Source organism: Polypterus senegalus, chromosome 17, assembly GCF_016835505.1.
Source record: "Polypterus senegalus isolate Bchr_013 chromosome 17, ASM1683550v1, whole genome shotgun sequence".
In the NCBI taxonomy this organism is placed as follows: Eukaryota; Metazoa; Chordata; class Cladistia; order Polypteriformes; family Polypteridae; genus Polypterus; species Polypterus senegalus.
This window is the reverse complement of record NC_053170.1, coordinates 98,843,947-98,858,615: the sequence shown is the minus strand read 5'-3', so window position 1 is coordinate 98,858,615 and position 14,669 is coordinate 98,843,947. Positions and strand designations below refer to the sequence as shown.

The 14,669-nt window shown below is 39.1% G+C and overlaps 1 protein-coding gene across 7 annotated transcripts in view; it reads left to right on the top strand.

The window, feature by feature from the left end:
* LOC120517075 (dual specificity mitogen-activated protein kinase kinase 4) overlaps positions 1-14,669 on the top strand; it is a 59,645-nt gene that overhangs the window by 38,097 nt on the left and 6,879 nt on the right. For all 7 annotated transcript variants that reach the window (XM_039739158.1, XM_039739156.1, XM_039739157.1 and 4 more), the window contains 3 exons: positions 146-265; positions 354-405; positions 2,504-2,631. In XM_039739158.1, the coding sequence (XP_039595092.1) occupies positions 146-265; positions 354-405; positions 2,504-2,631 (300 nt within the window). The remainder of the gene's footprint in view (positions 1-145; positions 266-353; positions 406-2,503; positions 2,632-14,669) is intronic.

The window sequence follows — 14,669 nt, the reverse complement described above, 5'->3', positions numbered from 1 at the left end:
CAGTCTGTTATACTTTCATTGTTATCACTCTTTAATATTGTTCTTTATCGGTATGCTGCTGCTGGAGTATGTGAATTTCCCCTTGTGATTAATATTAAAGTATCTATCTATTAACGTTTTATCTTTTGTCTTACTTGTCTTTCAGGGTGACTGTTGGATCTGCATGGAGCTCATGTCTACCTCGTTTGACAAATTTTACAAATATGTATATGGTGTATTAGATGATGTGATTCCAGAGGAAATTTTAGGCAAAATAACATTAGCTGTAAGTATCTGAGCAATGACTTCTTTTATTGTGTTAGAGTAATTTTCATTTGCTTTAATCTGTTGTTTTTTTTTCTTCATTTTTTCAGACTGTGAAAGCACTTAACCACTTAAAAGAAAACTTGAAAATAATTCACAGAGGTAAGTATTTTTTTTCTTTCAAAAACATGCACTCTTAGAAAGCAAGTAAAATAAAAAGTTTGTATGAAAATAGGTAAGAATAAGCACATGATAAAATGAACACAATCTAGGCAGAATGGAAAGTTTGCCTTCTGCGATATACTGTATATTAAGCAGCTTGTTGAGGACTTTAAGCAAAAATGTCAGCTGCTGCTTAGTAGGTAGATAAATTGCTCCCTAGGGAAAAATAAACCTATCTGCTTTTTACAGAAGCTGTTTAAATAAATTAATACAGAAAGAGATAAGTAGGTAAATAAATACATAAATATGCACACAGACTTTGGTCTGAACACGCTCTGGAATGCCTATAAAGAAAGAAAAGTTCTGACTGCCACTGAGGCATTTTACAGGCATATTGCTTTTGGTTTAAAGGAGCCCCAGTAGCGTTTTCTTGACACACTTTTGCAGAATATATGCAGTTGTTGGTGTGTCAGAGAGCGAGAGAGAGGATGTTCAGCTTTGTACATTGTACCAATGACAGATGTTAAGGAAATAAAAATAATAAATGAAACATTTAATCTGTGGATCGGTCCAGCTATTTCACTTTCAGTACAATATAAAGATCAGCCATGACTGTGCAGATTGCCAGAGACTAATTTGGACATTCCCAACTCAAGCCCCCCTCAGTCTTTTAATACCTCTTTCAGCCACAGCTAAAAATGAAATTTGTGCACAATTTCAAATGGATGTCAAATGGAAGTAAAGTTAGAAACTGTACTCCTCGTGAATTGCAGTCATGACGGGTTCGGGAAGTGCAAGCACATTTTTTTTTTTTTATTGTTAACCAAGGAAAACTAAATGCAAGTGTGAAGTCCAAAATGAAGCTGGCACCTATGGCTTGGGACCCTCCTTGTTGCACACTGATTAAAACTTTATTACAAAAGGGCTCATTAATCCCGTTTTTACAGAAATTGAAATAACTATAGGTTTAGGTTCCTTTTATTGCACATGTCCCAAAAATGCACAGCCTAGATTTTGTATACAAGTTTTATTTTCTAATTATCTAGTACTGACTAAGTTGCATTTTAAAGTGATTGTTTGAGGACACCACTACAGACCTACCCTCATCCTGTCACATGGGTTAGACACTAAGGCTCACAAGCTACAATACTCAAAGTGGAGACTGTTTTATGGTTTTTCTTTATCTACTATTTATTGCAGAATATTCAGTTACTTTTTTGGGCAGATCACATGTTTATATGCAGTTGTTCTGAAAAGGCACCATATTGATTTCATTTTGTAATGTCCAAGGAGTCGGGGAGTGTCATTGCTAGTACTGGTCACAAGGCAGTAAACAATCCAGGCCACCGTCCATCACAGGAAAAACTCTGGCGTAAAACCTCTGCACTCATACCGATTGAACAAGTTTTTAAACTGAAAAAATCAACGAACATCCTTGTACATCAATGTACATTTTGTGAGAAGTGCTTCATTTAGTGGACCGAGCATTGGAATGCAAACATAATATCCTAGTCAGACGTCATTTTACTTAGCACTTACTTTTAGTGACAATGGGGGAATGCAGTTCAAAGCAATGAGTGCATTTTAAAAATGTTTTCTTTTCTAGCATTTGAAGGACATACTGTACGTGAATATTATGGAAAAATTAAATTACATTTGAAAAGTTAAAGATAACGGCCCCTGTAGTGCTAATAAAAGAGGACCTACTGCATGCAATAAAGCACAAAAGTCAATTCCAACATCTATATAAATGTTTTATTACACAAAAACAAGTCAAATCTACACTTTCCAGTTTTGCACAAAGATGCTCAGAAGTAATTAAAGGCTTGATGCAGTTGGTACTGTATATGAACTTTCTTTATGTAGCATACAGATTTTATAAGAAAGCAGATTAATACATTTCAAAAGGCTGGAATAAAAATTGTTTGCACAATTCCTATTTTGCTGCTTGTGGTTGTAAAGGTGATGCAAGTCTTAAAACGACAGTGAAGCACCCTGCTTTATTTTAGATGACCAATATAATTCCAAGTTTTTGAAATATTTCAGTGTAAGACTTTTTTTATATGCTAAGTAATACATTTTATGGTCTCTTTTTCAGACATAAAGCCTTCCAATATTCTTCTGGACAGGAATGGCAACATTAAGCTTTGCGACTTTGGAATAAGTGGCCAGCTTGTGGATTCTATCGCTAAAACCAGAGATGCAGGGTGCAGACCTTACATGGCGGTATGTGTAATGGCATTGTGGAAGATTATTTTTCATGTGGAACACAATTGGAAATGGCACTGGCACTAGGATCTGTGCTGTGAATTAGAGCAGAGGCTGCCTTTAACGAAGGTGCATGCAGTTGGGTTTGACGAGAAGGGACATGCAGCGTGATTTCTGAGTTTTATGCTTCATAAGGCATATTGAACAGAAAAATGTTTTAACAATTCATAATATATTTATTATAGATGTTTTAAACCACCACACAGTTTCCTTTGTAAGTCTTGATTTGTTTAAGTGCTACCAAAGAGCAATTATAAGAGTGATTTTATTTATTTATTTATGAACAGGTTTGTTTTTGCACAGGGAGATTGTGACAACTTGAGGCTTAGTTCAGTAAAGCATTTAGTTTACCATCTAAGATGGATTGAAAGCTAAACGTTCAGGCTGCTTTGAATTGGTACTGCTTTTTAAGAATCAACATTTGCTACCTATCAGAAGAATCTAAGCTGAATCCAAATTTATAGTCTAAATGTGGCTGTCAATCAGTCCTTGATTATCTCAGAATTTGGAAAAGGGTTTCTATTATTCTGGGTATAGGTTTGTGTTACTTTTTGCTCTTTCTGCTTTGGTCTTGAATTGTTTTGTAATCCCAGTATGGATGTGGAGGATGTTCTATGCCCTTGTGTGTGCCCTGCTTGACACATCAAGTCTGACGAGCAGTTTAAATGAAGGACATTTTCCATCATTTGTAAGAGCATCTCATTCATGTGCCTTCCAGAATGAAGCAGCGTGGTTGCTCCCAGAGCACTGAGCTCATAGCATTGGAATGTAAATCACTTTAATGTTACTTTGGGCTTACTGCTACTCATCCGAAATAGATTGGAAAATGCTTTTAACGTTCAGCCTCTGTGCTAAGTATGGGACTGAAGAGGCAGAAATAGTTTTGAAAACTGTTTTTTATGGTATAATCTCTTTTTGGTGCAAGTTTATATAAAAAAAAAAAAAACTTTAACTTTAAAGTTGTCTGATTATGATGTACACGTTATGCGTACTTCTCATTTAACAGTATTCATCTGTATCATCTGTTGGAGTTTATTAGAAGTAGACATTTAATGAGTCTGTCTAGACATTCATAGGGGAGTTAAGGTCAACTATATTTTGATTCCGTTTTTTTTTTTTTTATGGAATGTTTGTGTTTTGGCTTGGGAATTTCAGGTATTTGAGTTGCTAAAGGTCATACTAAATAAATACAGTATGCCAGCTTGCCATTAAGATCGAAGTACAATTTGTCTTCAGTATTGTTATAATAATGAAGAAAACAAATAGTGGCTAGTGCAATGACATTCCTTCTCCCTGAAGATTAATTTACTTTTAGATATTTACATTCCTTGGATATTTGTAAATGCTTTCATTTACAACTAAGTACACGTTTAAAAATAAGCATTTGGTAATATTAGTGACTTGTCCCTAAAGAGAGATGGCTACTGCCATTTAGTTTATTCATTATCAGATGGCTTTTTTAATAATTGACAGTGAAAGAAGCAAGAATGTAAAACTTAGGAAAACTAACTGAATTTGTTGTGAATAAAACATTGAATTGTACTTAATTCCCCAGTAACATGACACAAACTCAGGGTGGGAAGTGTCTTTATTGACTTGTTAAATGTAGAAAAAAACTAAACTTACTATTTTCAGTCAAACTCAGGAGTCCCATTTCAGCCCAATAATTTGGTTGGAGTTAAAAACCCAAATGCACAGTGGCACTCAGGATAGAGTTTGGAGGCCGCACTGTAAATCAGTAATAAATCAAGTGGTCTGCAAGGTGACGGTCCTCTGCTCAGAGAGGGATGGATTCTTACATTTTTATGTATAAACGTTTATCTACTCCTGTATAGCAGATGTGCTCCTCTTCAATCTTCTGCGTCCTGTCTTTGACCTCCTAAATGAACTTCCATGTTGTTAGGGCCACAAGTGATCTTACTTTCTAATGGACAAAACAATTTCTTCCTTCTATTTCCACTCCTTCCTGCTGCACCCCAAGTCCAAGTCCCCTTTATTTGGTGCCCATCTATAGAGCATTCAGCTCCAGCAATTTCTCTCTCTCTCTCACACTCACTCACTCTTTCTTTTGATTTTTTTTTTCTTCCATCTTGCAGTCTTTTATCCAGAAAAAGTGGTATGTTTTAGCCCCGTAAATATACACAATAAAGTAAATGTGTTGACTCTGGTGCAAAATGTACAATGAGTGGCTGTTTGTGTAGGTGGTCTTTCACATCCTTGACTTTGGCAAACTGGTACTTGACCTTAAACTCTTAAAGAGCCACTTCTCTAGAGCCTATTTTATCTCCGTTTCATTTATTTTGTAACCTTGCTGACATTAGTATCACAGTTCTTTATTATGGTAGTTTCTTCAACATGATGATCATGCTTCCCCTACACTATTGAAGTTTTTCGGTTCATTTCCTTCCATTCACTTCCTGTGTTTTTTTTTTTTTTGTATCAGTACCAGACAGGACACAATCCTGGATGAAATGGCACTCACCCCCGGCCAATTTAGAATTAATAATAAACCCTAATAATACACTTTTTTTGGGTTGTGCGAGGAAACCAGAATGCTTTGACCAGATCCACACAGACATGTGTATTGTACAGGCACCTGCAAACAACACACCACCAGAATTGGGACAAAGCACAAGAGCTGTGAGACAATGGCACTAAACAGATTTTTGTTGCATTGTAGAATTTATGTATTCTTTACAAATTGATCCTTTCATAGAAACAACGGCTATCATTTCTTAATGTTATCTTTTCCTGTGAAGGTTTTTATTTATTTTTACACACCTTAAAATTAAATCTATAAGCAATACATACAGATAGCATTCAAACTAGAATTGTTTTGTCCTGCTCTTGTAAATTAGTTCGGGTACTGCACTTTGGAAGGCGATACAAGCACAGCAGCGAGTTTTGCTTTCTGCAGCCCCTTTCTTGGCACAGTGTTTGACAGAGCAAATACAATCACAACAGCATCAGACTGTAATTAAATCCACGTTTCACTAATTATGTAGCCTTCTAAAAACAGTGATAGTAAACAGGTGGAAAATGGAGGCAATGTATTATTTTGTCTTCAATAATTGTAACAAGTTGAGATCAATGTGTTTTTACTTTGACTTTTGATAGTTTTATTTTTTGATGATTGCTGTTAATAAAACCCACATTAGATCACTCCTGTAAAACAATAAAACATGAAATTATCCAGGAGGGTGAATACATTTTATAGGCACTGCAGTAAGAAAAGATATTTGATTAAACTGGGGAAACTGGGAATTGTTTTTCTGGTTAAGTAGTTAAACTTCCTCTCACTTTTATTGTGCAAATGTCACTTTACCACAGACCTTGAAGAAAGTAGTCTGACAGAGGCTTGTGGTCGAGTTGCTGAAAATTTTCTTTATTTCCATTCCAGAAAGGACTTTAGATTTAGCGAGTGTAGACATGACCTAAGTTAAGAGTGCAAGTCTTCCAGCTCGAGCTGATGTAATGAGCTAAGATTAGCCGCTCCAGGTCCCACGCTGAGATGACATCACCGACTTTTTTCCAAGCTTATGAATGAGTAAGCAGGGTAGTTTCTCAGCTGGAATCACTGGAGTATTCCGGTGACATCATTGGCATCCCTTTCACTAAAAAGATTTCGGTAAGAGCAGAGGCATTTCATGAATTATTGCTCAGGCTGCTGGTTTGTAGCATTCAGAAGAGCAGAGTGGTGAGCTTCAGCTGCTGCCGTTGAGCAGGCCTTGTCAGCATTTTCACATTTGCAAAGGAAGTCACTTAACTACACTACATACGTTATACTGCTTTTACGTTTTATACTTTGAAAGCTTTTCGTCGAAGAGCAATGGTACATTTATATGCCCTAAATTAAACCTGGTTTCAGGCTTAAAATGATTCTGCAGGTTGCTTTAGGTAAATGTTTCTGCAGTCTTTTTTGTTCATGAATATTTCTTTCAAGGCAGCACAGTGTCGCAGTGGTTAGCTTCCCGGGTCCTCCCTGCATGGAGTTTGCATGTTCTCCCTGTGTTTGTGTGGGTTTCCTCCGGGTGCTCCAGGTTCCTCCCACAGTCCAAAGGTTACAGCGCATCCGGAAAGTATTCACAGCGCATCACTTTTTCCACTTTTTGTTATCTTACAGCCTTATTCCAAAATGGATTAAACTCATTTTTTTTCCTCAGAATTCTACACACAACACCCCATAATAACAACATGAAAAAAGTTTACTTGAGATTTTTGCAAATTTATTAAAAATAAAATAACTGAGAAAGCACATGTACATAAGTATTCACAGCCTTTGCCATGAAGCTCACTCCAAATTGAGCTCAGGTGCCTCCTGTTTCCTCTGATCATCCTTGAGATGTTTAATTGGAGTCCACCTGCGGTAAATTCAGTTTATTGGACATGATTTGGAAAGGCACCCACCTGCCTATAGAAGGTCCCACAGTCGACAGTTTATGTCAGAGCACAAACCAAGCATGAAGTCAAAGGAATTGTCTCGAGGCTCAAATCTGGGGAAGGTTACAGAAAACATTCTGCTGCTTTGAAGGTCCCAATGAGCACAGTGGCCTTCATCATCTGTAAGTGGAAGAAGTTCAAAACCATCAGGACTCTTCCTAGAGCTGGCCGGCCATCTAAACTGAGCGATCGGGGGAGAAGGGCCTTAGTCAGGGAGGTGACCAAGAACCTGATGGTCACTCTGTCAGAGCTCCAGAGGTCCTCTGTGGAGAGAGGAGAACCTTCCAGAAGGACAACCATCTCTGCAGCAATCCACCAATCAGGCCTGTATGGTAGAGTGGCCAGACGGAAGCCACTCCTTAGTAAAAGGCACATGGCAGCCAGCCTGGAGTTTGCCAAAAGGCACCTGAAGGACTCTCAGAGCATGAGAAACAAAATTCTCAGGTCTGATGAGACAAAGAATGAACTCTTTGGTGTGAATGCCAGGCGTCACGTTTGGAGGAAACCAGGCACCTCTCATCACCAGGCCAATACCATCCCTACAGTGAAGCATGGTGGTGGCAGCATCATGCTGTGGGGCAGGAACTGGGAGACTAGTCAAGATAAAGGGAAAGATGACTGCAGCAATGGACAGAGACATCCTGGATGAAAACCTGCTCCAGAGCGCTCTTGACCTCAGACTGGGGCGACGGTTCATCTTTCAGCAGGACAACCACCCTAAGTACACAGCCAAGATATCAAAGGAGTGGCTTCAGGACAACTCTGTGAATGTCCTTGAGTGGCCCAGACTTGAATCCGATTGAACATCTGTGGAGAGATCTTAAAATGGCTGTGCACCGACGCTTCCCATTCAACCTGATGGAGCTTGAGAGGTGCTGCCAAGAGGAATGGGCGAAACTGGCCAAGGATAGGTGTGCCAAGCTTGTGGCATCACATTCAAAAAGACTTGAGGCTGGAATTGCTGCCAAAGGTGCATCGACAAAGTATTGAGCAAAGGCTGTGAATACTTATGGACATGGGATTTCTCAGTTTTTATTTTTAATAAATTTGCAAAAACCTCAAGTAAACTTTTTACACGTTGTCATTATGGGGTGTTGTGCATAGAATTCTGAGGGAAAAAAATGAATGTAATTAATTTTGGAATAAGGCTGTAACATAACAAAATGTGGAAAAAGTGATGTGCTGTGAATACTTTCCGGATGCACTGTAGGTGCATAGGCGATCCTAAATTGTCCCTAGTTTGTGCTTGGTGTGTGTGTGTGCCCTGCGGTGGGCTGGTGCCCTGCCCGGGGGTTTGTTTCCTGCCTGTTTTGGCTGGGATTGGCTCTAGCAGACCCCCCGTGACCCTGTAGTTAGGATATAGCGGGTTGGATAATGGATGTTTGGGTATTTCTTTCAGATAGCCAGGAAAAGCATTGCCAACCCAAATCGGCTATGATATCTTTCAGAACTTGATCTCCAAACAAAACAAAGTCACGCTGTTCTTGCTGCAGGAAATGTCTTTCGTACCTCCCAGGTCATTTTGACATGCAGTGGCTCATACTGACCTTGAAATTCATATTACACCATTAGAAATGTATAGTAATCTGTCTGTGTGTTTTCTAAAACATTTTATGTCTAGAAGCAGGTGACAGAGACCAGGAGCCAATCCTGGCAGTAAGGAGTTCATGGTAGGTGGCAGCAATGTCTGAGTCCATATTCATTCCTACTGTCACTCCTATGGGACCCTTCAGAGTAACCACACAACCTGTCAACATTTCTCTTATCTGAAGAAGTAATTAAAAGTCATCTTTGTTTATTGTTGAAACACTACAGTACGATCATACCAAATTCACAAAATGTTTAATTTAGAGGTCTGTGTCTACGAGTGGTTTTGATATCTTTTTTTTTATATGAAAAGACTAAACGGCTCGCTCACACTTCCCGGTACTAGTTCATTTTGTTTAAAAGGCCAAACTAACAGAACTATAGACTCTGTAACTTGTAGTAATGGATCTTAACCTGGGGTTTGGGATTGTGGAAAACTTCTATTTTGTATGCTTACAGTCACTTGCATGCATGATTTACTGTACTTAGGGTGCTTGTTGAAACGCAAAGCTTTGTGTTTTGCTGAAGTGAGAATGACACCCCTTCTTCAACTTCAATCAACATTGCTGCCCATTGCCACTGTTTAGCCTGAGGTGGAATAATAATAAATATATCTGTTCACTTTCTCAGAGTTTGGCAAAGCAATCCTGCCACAAGCTCTTTAAAAATGTCCAGTAGTGGTCAAAAGAGATGGCAGCTTACAAACGCTGGCCTGTAGATATTTAATTGGAAATGAGAATTATTATGTGAGGGCATGGGCATGTGTATAAGCAGGGTTCTAAGGCTATTCACATTATATAGGTTATATAAAAAAATATAATTTTCAATTGACTGATTTTGCTGAATACCATGGATAATCGTTGAGATTTCAGGCCCAGATTGATGTGATTGTGTCTTAGTTTTCGATGCATTAGATTCATTAATTGCAACGTCATTTTACGTTAAATCTGAACATAGTCACAGCCAGTTAATGTGAGATTTTAGGGATAGATTTGTGCCTGATTAACTGCTCCATTTTAGATTCTGAATGTGTTGATCTAATCCTTAAATTACTTTATGGGACTGAGATGGATCCTCTAGGTCACCAAAGCCAATGCGTCGTCTTGTGGTCATTGAGACCACTGCATTTTGAGCCATCTGCAGCCATTAAAGGACGGGACTGGCTTACTTCAAAGATAGAATTGACCCACCCTTTACACTCCATGACCTTGTGCTGCCACTTAACTGACTTGTGGGAAACAACTGCCCCCTGATCAGTCCTCTTATTCCCCATTCTTGTCTGTGGACCTTTCATTAGCCTCTGCTGCTGCCAGCACTCTCGGACATTTGTCTCTCTTTTGCTGGCCCATGATGAACCCCACTCTGCCTTAAGTTAAGTTGAGTACTATGCCATCCATCACACCGCTATCTAGTAATTTCTGTTTAAAAATGGTAGAAGGCTTTGACTTTTTCAGAATTTTAGGAAACTTGAAAACTAGGCACAAGTGACAGTATTATCTGTGAAATCTGCACACTTTAATTTTAGTCGCTCTGGGGACAAAAGGGTACATTTGGCCTGTCAGTATTTCCAACATGGATCAAGTCATGCAGAAGTGAACAGAAAGTTTTGGGTTATCCATTCATAAATTTGTAAATCTTCTTTAGTAAGGACTTTGCATAAGCCTCCTTCTCTAACATGCTATATGAGTCATGCTGGGCCACATTCAGAGCTGATTGCTGGACTTTATTCCAAGAGATGAAATCACTCTGCTAGAGACACACATGGCAGTTTGGGAATTTCCCTTGAAGATGCTTAGTAACTGATGCAATCTTAAAACTTTTTAATGTGGATGATTTTGTTTGAATTGGCGATTGTATTCTTATGGAGTTTGTTCACATTAAGAAGAAAGCAATTAGCTAAACAAGACTATAAACACCATATGCTTTATGGGTAATGTCCATTGGCATATATTTTTCCTTTTGTATTATTTCTCCGTATTTATTTATTTTGCTAACCATACACACATAAGTGGCCATACATTTTCATTTGCTATCGTTGTAGTGTTTTTTGTATATAGATGCAATTTAAAGTTTTGACCGAAACATCATTTGCTTGTTTTTTTTGAGCCATAAACTGAACTGAATGCAAACATTTAACCAGTTTGAACTAGTGCAGGGAGGTTTACCGGTTCATACTGGAAACTGTTTCTTATTTTTGTTATGATATGGATTTTTCTTATACCGCAGCACCGGTTTAAATAGCCTAAACAACGTTCAGAACGTGGCGCAGTGGGAAACTGTTTAAGGGAGGACCTTTTTCACTGCTACACTGCTAAACACGCATGCAATGGAGTACATGCGTTAGTGGAGGTATTGAGCAGTGAAAATGGACAGAGAACATTCAGAAACTGAAGCTGTAGCAGACGATAAAGTTGAACATGATGGCACAGAAGAACTTTTGCCGAAAAAAGGAGCCGTTTCTGTTGTCTGGAGACACTTTGGTTTTAAAAGGTCTGATGTGGACCAAACAACTATTTACTGCAAATGTTGTCGCCGGAGGCAAATTGCTGCACCACCTTAGCCGCAAACATGTTTTGGTGTACCATGAATGTATGGAACTAAGACTGGCACCCTCCACATCCTCAGGTAAAACGGAAAAAGCCAGAGGACACTCAAGTCACACGTCACTTGTAGACGCGTTTGCTGGAGGTACTGCCTACAACAAAAAAAAAGAAAGCGGTGGATCGAGAGAACCTACGCCATTACAATCCATATAGGTAACATGTCAGTGGATGGAGATTGTTAACATTAACAGAAAGTGGAGTTGGTTTACAAAAAATATTTACTATTTATTCCTTTTCTGAGACCTGTTCAGTGCAATGCAACTTTGGACAAGCACCTCTGGATATTTTACTAAGTCTAAATGCCTCTTTGGATGGTTGAAAATATGTTGTCAAAATTATACTTTAAGTTGTTTCCAAAATTTGTTCAATAAAAAGGTTCTATATTTTAACTGCAACTGTCATGCAGTGCGATTCCTTCCCTTCATTAGTGCCACCCCCTTGAAAACTGTCACTTTCTGGGTGCATGCAAACCTGTGCTAATACTTGTGTGCACATTAAAATGTTTTTTTGTACAGTGTACAATTCTCATCACAGTGGAATAGGTTATTCTTAGTAATGGCAGTGGAAAACGTGGTTAACATCTACTCATGCATGGGGAAAAAAATACCATTGAATACCGTGAAACCGGGATCATTTTGAAAAATACCGTGATATAGAATTGTGGTCATACCGCCCAGCACTCGTTTGAACCTCCTAAACTGAAGCCAAGTTTTGATCAGTTTGTGATCTGTTTTGTCCACTGCCGTATTCTGTCAGACTAGCGCTCTACTTATGTGCAGACAGACTTGTGTGTAAATGTGCTTGTGGTCCATTTCTCTCATCTCTAACTGTGGTCTGAGTGGTCTGATCAAACTTGCATTTATGTTTGTTTCTTAATGCAGTCAAGTGCTATGTGATTGTGATTAGTTCACCAAAAATGCTTCTTAATATCCTGGTGTGAAGAGGGCCTTCATAATTCAAATGTGTAAAAATGAAAATACATTCAAGGAATGAACAGAGAACAGGACCATTGCTGCTCCTCCGTGTATCTGCTGTTATACGGTTGCTGTTCTGTGGAGCTGATGTGCAGCTTTAATGTCAGAATTCATGCGGTGCAGTCTGTGACAGTCTTAAGTGAATCTGAGTCTGTACCTGGAATATTCACTTTTTTTTTTTTTAATTTGTATGTGTGAAAAGGAGTAATGTCTGTGTTTTTAGAAAGACAATTGAAAGTATTCTTCACTGCAGTTGTGAAGTCAAGTGAAAGGTACACGTGTTTTTTATCTCATTATTTTAAAAGTGAACGTTGTTTTACATTTCAGACAGTGTGGTTTGCTGTTTAGGAAGGTAGACTGTGAGTCAAAAGGTTGCCAAGTCAGTCCTCGCCACTGTCACCTTTAGCAAGTTTCTTAACCTTTTTGGGCTCCAGTTATAAAACACATACAGTAGATACCAGTGTATGTAGCATAGCTCTGTTCCTATAAAGCACATGTGGGTTTATCTTCACTGTAGAAGAGCATCACATAAGATAAATTGTGTATGTTTCTTTATACTGCTGATTGATAATGTCTCTGGGAATGCTTTCTTTTTCCTTTTCTGGCCAATTAAAAATCTGTCCATTTGTCAAAATGCGTTCTAGTTTTTAGTGACCCATTGTTAAATACAGGATGTATATTTTTTTGTTTCAAGTTTAATCTTACTTTTTTCATGTTACCTCCATCCAATTTGTATGAGAATCATATAACTCAATATCTATATACAGTATTCACAGCGCATCACTTTCTCCACTTTTTGTTATCTTACAGCCTTATTCCAAAATGGATTAAACTCGTTTTTTTTCCTCAGAATTCTACACACAACACTCCATAATAACAACATGAAAAAAGTTTACTTGAGGTTTTTGCAAATTTTTTAAAAATAAAAAAACTGAGAAAGCACATGTCCATAAGTATTCACAGCCTTTGCCATGAAGCTCCAAATTGAGCTCAGGTGCCTCCTGTTTCCTCTGATCATCCTTGAGATGTTTAATTGGAGTCCACCTGTGGTCAATTCAGTTGATGTGACCTGATTTGGAAAGGCACACACCTGTCTATAGAAGGTCCCACAGTTGACAGTTCATGTCAGAGCACAAACCAAGCATGAAGTCAAAGGAATTGTCTGTAGACCTCCGAGACAGGATTGTCTCGAGGCACAAATCTGGGGAAGGTTACAGAGAAATTTCTGCTGCTTTGAAGGTCCCAGTGAGCACTGTGGCCTCCATCATCTGTAAGTGGAAGAAGTTCAAAACCATCAGGACTCTTCCTAGAGCTGGCCGGCCATCTAAACTGAGCGATCGGGGGAGAAGGGCCTTAGTCAGGGAGGTGACCAAGAACCTGATGGTCACTCTGTCAGAGCTCCAGAGGTCCTCTGTGGAGAGAGGAGAACCTTCCAGAAGGACAACCATCTCTGCAGCAATCCACCAATCAGGCCTGTATGGTAGAGTGGCCAGACGGAAGCCACTCCTTAGTAAAAGGCACATGGCAGCCCACCTGGAGTTTGCCAAAGGCACCTGAAGGACTCTCAGACCATGAAAACAAAATTCTCTGGTCTGATGAGACAAAGATTGAACTCTTTGGTGTGAATGCCAGGCGCCACATTTGGAGGAAACCAGGCACCGCTCATCACCAGGCCAATACCATCCCTACAGTGAAGCATGGTGGTGGCAGCATCAGGAACTGGGAGACTAGTCAGGATAAAGGGAAAGATGACTGCAGCAATGTACAGAGACATCCTGGATGAAAACCTGCTCCAGAGCGCTCTTGACCTCACACTGGGGCGACGGTTCATCTTTCAGCAGGACAACGACCCTAAGCACACAGCCAAGATATCAAAGGAGTGGCTTCAGGACAACTCTGTGAATGTCCTTGAGTAGCCCAGACTTGAATCTGATTGAACATCTCTGGAGAGATCTTAAAATGGCTGTGCACCAACGCTTCCCATCCAGCCTGATGGAGCTTGAGAGGTTCTGCAAAGAGGAATGGGCGAAACTGGCCAAGGATAAGTGTGCCAAGCTTGTGGCATCATATTCAAAAAGACTTGAGGCTGGAATTGCTGCCAAAGGTGCATCGACAAAGTATTGAGCAAAGGCTGTGAATACTTATGGACATGGGATTTCTCAGTTTTTTTATTTTGAATAAATTAGCAAAAACCTCAAGTAAACTTTTTCACGTTGTCATCATGGGGTGTCGTGTGTAGAATTCTGAGGAAAAAAATGAATTTAATCCACTTTGGAATAAGGCTGTAACATAACAAACTGTGGAAAAGTGATGTGCACGCTACCGTGGCTGTTTGTTTGTCTGTCCAGGATTTTAAATCACGTGTAGTTCGCAAGCTGTTTGACTTATTGAC